Raw genomic sequence first — 9,689 nt, 5'->3', positions numbered from 1 at the left:
TGTGAAAGAGAAGTTTAATCAGTGTGTTTACGTAGGTTTCCATTATAAACGACTGTAGAGCTGCGTTCTATCGTTCTACACCTCCATTCCTCCTGATGCTGAGGCTTTTGATTCAGACAATCCAGAAATAAAGTGAAAGGAGCAGAAATTCACTATGTAATGTCTACATGATGAAAAATAAGCCCCGAGCTCATTCACATTATTATTATTATTATTATTATTATTATTATTATTATTATTATGTTCTCTCTGGCCACTCGGGACTCCAGACTGAAAAAAGACGGACTCCTACACAAAAGACACATCAACAATAATACAAAAAAATATGAAATAGAAAATAGAAGAGTTGTTAATTTCCTCACAAAGTTTAAGAAATGGTATTCTTCATCCTACATGGCCACAGACGGTCTTGGAACAGGAAAACCATTAAAACAGAAACAGTCTGAACAGAATCATGGAGAGAAACTAATCAGTTAGATCTTAAAAACCAACGCAGCACAAAAGATCATTATTTCAGCACAAATAATCGAGACCGTTTTTGTTCAGTTCGGATTGAATGTGAAATTCGCTCCATTGTTACTACACGTGCACGCGCGCCTTCCGCCTCGCACCAAGGCGCGCGTGCACGCCACCTGGGCGCGTCACAGTGCGACAGGTGAGACTTTGTTCCCGGAACAGAGGAGCGCAAATGAAGCGGCCCCGTTTCCAGGTAAGAAGCCGTTGAGCCGCCGAGAAAACCAAAAACGTCCCACTTTTTATTATTTGACCGTGAAAAACGAGCCGTCGAGTTAATCTGTCGAGTTTATTTTTATCCTCGAAAAACATCCGACGAAATGTTGATGTTGTCGTCTGATGACTCGTTTTCAAATCTGTCACTTCCCATCTGATCGATTTTAATTACTTGCTGACAGTGAACATTTCAATATTGGTATTGCCTGCAGGTGTGATTTCTCAACAGAGAAAGTTACTCGAGTATTTACCAACAAATGGACAATTCAGGCAGAGCAGACTGTGTCTTTGTGATTTCAGCAATTAGAGCTGAGATGTAGTGGGATTACTGTTAAATGACAAGTCGAGGAATACATTTTTTTTAAAATTCTGCTTTAAAAATTCTGCTTGAAGGTGAAGAATATGGAGTTTAAAGATTTACCTGTTCACCTCATATAGCTGGAGTCTGTTTGTCCTTGTAAATACATATAAATCAGGTTGATCTCAATGACGCCTGGTTGTTAGAAGGGATGAACGGACGTTTAGGTTTGAAGTGGAGTCAGAAGAGTTTGTGTCTGTGTTCTGTTGTAAAGAGTGTCGATCTAAACTAATAAATATGCAAATCATACAAAGAGTCTGGGTTTCCTGGTCTGAGGCCTCAACTTTACATGTTGCTGAAGCACAAAACAGGTCCTGAAAGATGCGTACGCCTCTTCCCACACTAAGGTTGTGATTTAAGTCAACACTTGGCGGGAGAATGTTGCTACGACAACGTGGAACCTTGAGCAGCACCTTTCAGAGACGGGAACCCGGCGCTGCTGGTGCACTGAACCAGATTCATCTACCTTTAATGTCTCTAAATATCAGACTTATTGATCCATGTGATCTTCAACAGCCAGGCTGTAGGGTTCTAGATGATTCTTCAGTGGAACATTACTGCTGAGTCAGCATCATGATGGTCATCTGGCATAGTTTCTTCTTCAAATGATCCAGAGGATAGAAGTCAATCAATCAATCAAACTTTATTTCTATAGCCCTTTACAATCACCTAGTGGTATCCAAAGTGCTTTACAACAAAGCTATATATATAAAAAAACAATACATTAAGAAATAAATACAAGAATAATACATAAAAACAATAAATAAAACACAGGTGCTGACTGGTGGAGGAGCGTCGGTGCTGCAGTTTGTTGAAGCCATCCAGAAAATCATAAAACAGAGCATACAGAGTAAAATAAAATCCACTGCCCTAGGCAGAGTTAAAAGCCGACTTAAAAAGGTGAGTTTTCAGCTTTGATTTAAAAAGAGATCAGTGATGGTGTGAATGTCGGGGGCAGTTTGTTCCACAGCCTGGGAGCAGCAACTGCAAAAGAGCGATCGCCCCACTGTTTATATCTCCACCTTGGAACGTCTAGAAGAAGCTGAGCTGAAGAACCAGGGCCCTGCCAGGGTCACTAGGGTTAAAATATCAGACAAGTAAGAGGGACCCTGGCCATTGATGGCATTAAAAACAAAGAACAGAAGTTTAAAATCGATTCTGACACGAACTGGAAGCCAGTGGAGAGACGACAGCACAGGGGGAATGTGTTCACGTCTGGATGAGTTTGTTAGGAAGAAGTGATTGATTATTAATGATCTAGATCAGGGAGGACAAACTGATTTCAGTTGAGGAGCCACATCAACCTGATCTGACCTCTGGAGGCCCAACAAGTCAAACGTAACATATTAAACTACAGATATGGACAAAAGTCTTTCCTTCTTTTGATCCTTTTGTTAACTGCAAGAATTTGACAGTCTATTCTGAAATATACTTATTAAAGTTAACCAGATATTATTATATTTGCAAAAATAACCCCACAATATTTGTACCTGGATATCGTATTTTTATTCGGGATTAAAACAATTTGTCATCATCTGGAAATGTTTTTGAGTTTACGTGTCTAAAGTATCACTTCACATAAGTTGGACTCGTTTTATTGTGAAAGGCGTTGCATCATGTGACCTCCACAGATTGCATTCATTAATTCTGACCAAGGGCGGTTTTGAATGTCATTTTTGCCAATCTAGTGTTTTTAGATCAGCCTCTGTCAGTTTTCATATTTATACTTTAAAAAAAATAAAAATAAAAATCACATGGCGGGCGGATTAGATCGTCTGGCGGGCCGCTTCTGGCCCCCGGGCCGCGTGTTTGACACCCCTGCTCTAGAGGATAGAAGTGATTGATTATCAGTTGTGACAAGGTGTGTAACAATCAGTTTAATTTCCATTTAAGTCTTTAAGACTGTAAAAAAAGACGGCAGATAAAATGGCACTGGAGATGAGTAACCGTGGGTTACATGTCGAACAAAGGAGTTCCAGCCGTGACATCATGTCCCCGTGTCTCCCAGCCATGACTCCCAGAGACGTCCCGCAGGACCTGGAGGACCAGTTCAACGACGTGGTCTCCAGGCTGCAGTCCAAACAGTTCTTCCAGTCCGACTGGGACGTGGCTTCCTGCGCCGTCTTCTTCATCTTTGTGGGTGAGCGCCCAGCGTCACTGCAGGGAGGGACTCTTCCTCTTTGTTTCTTTGTTTTTCTTCCTTCAGCGTTCTGCTGCTCGTGGCAGAGAGAAATGGCAATTTCAATATTTTCTCCGACTGCACGCAAAACACCGTCGCGTCTCCAGAAGACAAGTCTTCTGTCGTCTTCTAATTCTTTACGTTTTGATTCAACGGGACGAAAAGAAAACTTTAAGGAAACAAATTGGTTCTTTTCTTTTTTTTCTGTCCAGTCGTGTCAGTATTCATTTCTTTATATCAACACAATGATGAAGTTTAGTCGCTTTTCTTCTGAAAGTCTTTAATCACGCAGGTTATCCTAGTTGTGGCGGCTGAACTAAACATAATGAAACCATTAAATTTTTTTCCCCATCAGTCGTGGGATCATAAGTAAAATAAGACGGTTCAGGCTGTTTATTTATTTATTTTAATGACATAATTTCTACCCCAGCTTTTGTACATAATCTCAATTAAAGCCACATTTAATTTCAAATGCACAATATAATCATGTAAATAAACAATATAAACTGATGACAAAATCACCAGCAGAGCTGCTCATGTAAATGTTTGCTTCAGGTGAGAGGATGCTTTTCCTCAGCAACTGTGTGTGTGTGTGTGTGTGTGTGTGTGTGTGTGTGTGTGTGTGTGTGTGTGTGTGTGTGTGTGTGTGTGTGTGTGTGTGTGTGTGTGTGTGTGTGTGTGTGTGTGTGTGTGTGTGTGTGTGTGTGTGTGTGTGTGTGTGTGTGTGTGTGTGTGTGTGTGTGTGTGTGTGTGTGTGTGTGTGTGTGTGTGTGTGTGTGTGTGTGTGCAGGAATGGTCCTGATGCTGAGCATCCTCGTCCTCATCCGCTGCTGCTGCTGCTGCTGCTGCGACGACAAGGTGAGGCGTCTCCGTGAAGCTGAGCCTGGGGGACGGACAGGTTGTAGAGGACAGAGGGACATCATGTCCCCCAAGGCAGGACGAGGAAACCAGCCCCGACGAAGCGTGTGCTCTGATGCTGACTCCCCAAATACAACGTGAAAACACCAAAAAAATGGAATATTCGTTAAAAAAAACAACATTTATGAGATTCTTTGCTAAAAAAAGACGTGGATTTTTTCTTTTTTTTTCCGGGAACGACTCCAAAGGGCCGTACGAAGTTTATTCAAGCGTTTTACAAAAAAAATGTAAAATGACAAAGTCAGCAAAGTAAAAGTTGGACATCCAGAAGTTTTTAAAACGATATTTCCTGGTGAAAAGTCCAAAAAGTAAAAACTTCAATCTACAGCTTGTTCAACTGACTGGAAACACTGAAGAACGTCATCGAGATTAAAATCATCTTTTTTGTTCAATTCTGGTTTATTTGCTGGAAAACTTAAGTTTTCATTCATCAAAACAACAAATTTCAGATTATAGAGCATCTTCCTCCTCCAACATCAGATTATAGAGCATCTTCCTCCTCTAACATCAGATTATAGAGCATCTTCCTCCTCTAACATCAGATCATAGAGCATCTTCCTCCTCTAACATCAGATTATAGAGCATCTTCCTCCTCTAACATCAGATCATAGAGCATCTTCCTCTAACATGAGATTATAGATCATCTTCCTCCTACTAACATCCAGTTTATAGAGCATCTTCCTCCTACTAACATCCAGTTTATAGAGCATCTTCCTCCTCCTAACATCCAGTTTATAGAGCATCTTCCTCCTACTAACATCCAGATTGTAGAGCATCTTCCTCCTACTAACATCAGTTTATAGAGCATCTTCCTCCTCTAACATCAGTTTATAGATCATCTTCCTCCTACTAACATCCAGTTTATAGAGCATCTTCCTCCTCCTAACATCCAGTTTATAGAGCATCTTCCTCCTACTAACATCCAGATTGTAGAGCATCTTCCTCCTCTAACATCAGATCATAGAGCATCTTCCTCCTCCTAACATCCAGATTATAGAGCATCTTCCTCCTCCTAACATCCAGATTATAGAGCATCTTCCTCCTCTAACATCAGATTATAGAGCATCTTCCTCCTCCTAACATCCAGATTATAGAGCATCTTCCTCCTCCTAACATCCAGATTATAGAGCATCTTCCTCCTCTAACATCAGATTATAGAGCATCTTCCTCCTCTAACATCAGATTATAGAGCATCTTCCTCCTCTAACGTGAGATTATAGAGCATCTTCCTCCTCTAACGTGAGATTATAGAGCATCTTCCTCCTCTAACGTGAGATTATAGAGCATCTTCCTCCTCTAACATCCAGATTATAGAGCATCTTCCTCCTCTAACATCAGATTATAGAGCATCTTCCTCCTCTAACGTGAGATTATAGAGCATCTTCCTCCTCTAACATCAGATCATAGAGCATCTTCCTCCTCTAACATGAGATTATAGAGCATCTTCCTCCTCCTAACATCCAGCTTATAGAGCATCTTCCTCGGTGTTTCGGTCAGGGCCAGCAGTGACAAGCCCCCATCCGGTGTGCTGTTAAATTAGCCGCCATCGCCACCTGCCCATGAGCCAATCAGTCAAGCTTGAACATTTGAACTCTGGTACTTGTTCGTCGTAGAATTAAAAAAAAAACAGTGTGAAAGTTGCTGACGGTGTGACGTCTTTCCCTCCGCAGCCTCGCAGGAAGAAGGTCGGCATCGACAACTTTGCTCTGGATCCGTGAAAGTGGGAAGAAAAAGGCGAAAAGCTCTGGAAACCCCAAAAAAAATCAATAAAAAAATCTCTCTGCAGTGAGAATAAAGCGAGTGGCGTGGACGACGGTGGCGTGACGACGACACGCCGGGCTTCGTGTTTTACTGTTTTACCAGCAATAATAAAAAAATTAAAATGTAGCGTTTGCACTTTGTACATTTGTTCCAGTACTTCCCCTCTTTGTGCATTTGATCAGGTCAACTTCATTTAGAGGGGAAGTACTGGAACAAACACGCTTTCAAAATAAATGTGTGTCTCCAGTGGTGAAATGGTCAGAACTCTTCCAATGTCTTTTTCCTGTGTTACACAAAATGTAGACAAATCGAATAAATTTCAATTACACTGCAAAAAAACAAATCCTCAGAAAAAAAACAAGAGAATTAATACTTAAAACGAGCAAAATTATCTGCCAACGGAACAAGAAAATTATATTTGACAAGATTTTCACAAATAAGACTAATACTAAACCCCATATGACCCACAGTGATCTTGAAAATCACTTTTTTTTGGACTCGAAACAATTATTCTTTTTAATCACGGAATATTAGTTTGAATTATTTTCTTAAAATCTAGACCTATTCACTGATTTTTAATTTTTTTTGGTCCAAATTAGACCCGAGGACTGGAAATAACAAAATGAGCTTCGTGAATATGACTTGAAAGTGGAGCCGCAATAATAAATACCGGCATATTTGACTTAATTATGATGATTTAAACAAGAAAGAAATGCTTAAAATAAGAGTTTAAGGCTGTGCGAATGATCCTGAAATCTGAATTTAAACCTCACAGTACTTCTGACTAGTTTTTAATACTCAACACCAAGAAAATAAAGTAATAATCATCTTAAAACTAGAATAATAATCTTAGTAGAGTTTTATTTTAAGCAAAAATGACTTAGTCAAAAACAAGTCATTTTTCACTTAATTGAAGAAATATCTTGCCTAGATTGCACTTTTTACAGTGTACAGCTCCGTCCACACTATGAACTTTGCATCCACACGACCAACATTGAGGTTTTTGTTTCGCAAACGCCGTTTCTCAACAGGTTCCGTGTTGGAGGAGGTTACAATTACAAGTTACTTGTCAAAACATGGAATCAGTAACTCACTCAGTACTAAATTTTTTTAAAAAGTAGCGTACCAGAGTACTTTTAGTTACTTTTGGATTACTTCACCAGCAAACATAAGAAATAAAGACGAGAAAGAATAGTGTGTTGACACGTCTTAAGACACAGCAGATACAAATTGCACTTAACAGAACAAGTTGTGAACTAAAACTCAGCAGCCAATCCGGTGTCTCTCTCTCTTCTTCGTTGGTTTTAATGTCTATTTTCGTTTGATAGGTTTGAGAGGCTGTATCTGGCAGCATAAAGCACCGATTGATAATAACTGAATCCAATTCGAGAGCAGCCGGCTGCAGTATCCATGGCAACGCGTCAGTGCCGGCCAGGAAACTGACTTTTCGCCCAGTTAAAAAAAAAACAAATCTGATGTGATTATTTAATACATGGATGATTGATTTCACAGAGTATTAACAGCATTTTAATTTTCAATGTAAAACCATATCATCCAGTGTTTCCTTCCCTCGGTAATAAAAGAGGCTTGGTCAGAGGCCGCGAGGACGTCACAATGGTTTTATTGCACAGTTGAATCACATTTCATACAACAGGCAGCTCTTTCAGACACGTTAACACTTACTGGAATGGAGGCGTTTGTTCACGGTGGGACTATACTTCTTCACAGGGAGTCATCGCACACGTCAGACACCAATCAAATAAATAGAAACACAAAGACACGAGACAAGTAGCTTATCGATCAATAGGAATGTGAGTGGGGTTGACCCAACCGGGACAAAACGGGAAGAAAAATCAAAAGAGGAGGAGATGGGCCCGGCTCCCAACGGTTTAATACATCCTGACACCATCGTCGTACAGAAAAACATCATCATCATCGGCGTGTTGGGAAGATTTCCGGCTGTGTGACAAAATCTACAGTAGTTCAAATTTAAAATTGATGTTGGGCAGCGTTCTAAATTCATAAAAGCTGAAAAAAAAACAAAATGTCAAAACTAATAAAAGAAAAAAAAAAAAAAAAAAACAGCCACGATTACGTGTTGTATCAGTTGTGATGTTAGCATGCTAAGCAGTTAGCACATTGTATAAGTTGTGACGTTAGCACGCTAACCAGTTAGCACTTTGTATCACTTGCAATGTTAGCATGCTCAGCAATTAGCATGCGGTATCAGTTGCGATGTTAGCACGCTAAGCAATTAGCATGCGGTATCAGTTGTGATGTTAGCACGCTAAGCAATTAGCATGTGGTATCAGTTGTGATGTTAGCACGCTAACCAGTTAGCACGTTGCATCAGTTGTGATGTTAGCATGCTAACCAGTTCATAACCAAGCAAGATAATCCAAAAATGATTCTACTTCAGTTGAATTTAAAAGAAAGTGGAGTTCCAGTACAAAACGTGGACTGTAGACAAACTGGCTCCTGCAGTGACTCACTGCTGCCCCCTACTGGTAAGAGTGCTATTAGATCTAATGTACATAACTCCACACTGCGTTTATTTAACGCAGTTCTGTCAGAATTCTTTTATTCAGGTGTCAAATACAGACCAAAGAAGATTCCACTGGTTAAAACAAACAAACAATCAACTACAAATGTTTCCTTGTTTTAGAGAAAAACAAAAAGTAACACATAAGGAAGGTTTAATATCACTTCACAGAATCTGATAATATTAACATTAGAATTGAAAAATGACACAATTTCAATATGTAGCTATTCTCAATAAGTGCAAATGACAATGAAATGTTGAAAAACGAGGTCTCCAGATGCAGCATGTGGTTTGATTGACAATCAGCCAGTAAAATCAGCCAGTAAATTCCCAGAATTAGTCTTTGGTCACCTGACTCTGCAGAAAGTCCTCTGTAATAGTGTTTCTGTGCAGTTTAATGCCAATAAAGGTCAAACACAAGTCATAACCCCCCCCGTCTTGTGGTATCGTCTTAGAGAGACCTCACACATGTGGGAGGGTGGAGGTGAGCCACACACACACACACACACGCACACACACACACACACACACACACGTACACATAAACACACACGCACGCACGCACACGTACACACACACACACACACACACACACACACACACACACACACACACACACACACACACACACACACACACACACACACACACACACACACACACACACACACACACACACACACACACACACACACACGCACACGCACAGCCGGGCCGTTTTCCCATAAGACCTGATCCCTGATATGTACGAGCTGATCGACCCACTGAGGTTGTGTTTCACATGAAGCAGCTTTTGTTCAACTTGGAAACGTCGTATCTCATAACTGACCTGGATCTCATCAGCGTGACTTACTTCCCTGTGACAACCTGACGTGTGTCGTTAAGATTCAACCTCAGAGGGTCACTCATTCTCCCTCATCTTCTGGAATTGATGAAATGTTTGCTGTCAAACTTCAAGCTTCTTTCCCCAGCAGTGTGTGAGTGGACCTCCTGGATCTCCTCACACACTGGCTCAGTTTCCTGCTCCGTTTCTAGTGTTTTCCCTCAACAAACATCAAAGTCGCTCACAATAACCTTTGTGGACACCCCCCCCCCCCATTTAGTCGTATTATGTCTGAACTGTCAGTGTGTGTGAGGTCTGACCTGGACCTGGAGGACCAGGGGTGAAAACATGGGAGGCTGAACGTGAAGCTTCTCCACTC

At 40.7% G+C, this 9,689-nt stretch overlaps 1 protein-coding gene across 1 annotated transcript; it reads left to right on the top strand.

Annotated features, from left to right (window-relative positions):
- Positions 1-683: 683 nt before the first annotated feature.
- smim22 (small integral membrane protein 22) lies at positions 684-6,047 on the top strand. Its single transcript, XM_080510840.1, has 4 exons — positions 684-709; positions 3,096-3,227; positions 4,057-4,124; positions 5,855-6,047. Exons 2-4 carry the CDS (start codon positions 3,098-3,100, stop codon positions 5,900-5,902), a joined length of 246 nt encoding a protein of 81 aa, XP_080366966.1. The 5' UTR covers positions 684-709; positions 3,096-3,097; the 3' UTR covers positions 5,903-6,047.
- The last annotated feature ends 3,642 nt before the right edge of the window (positions 6,048-9,689 follow it).

Source organism: Blennius ocellaris (genome assembly GCF_963422515.1).
Source record: "Blennius ocellaris genome assembly, chromosome: 16".
Taxonomy (NCBI): Eukaryota; Metazoa; Chordata; class Actinopteri; order Blenniiformes; family Blenniidae; genus Blennius; species Blennius ocellaris.
This window is presented reverse-complemented; position numbering and strand designations above follow the sequence as displayed.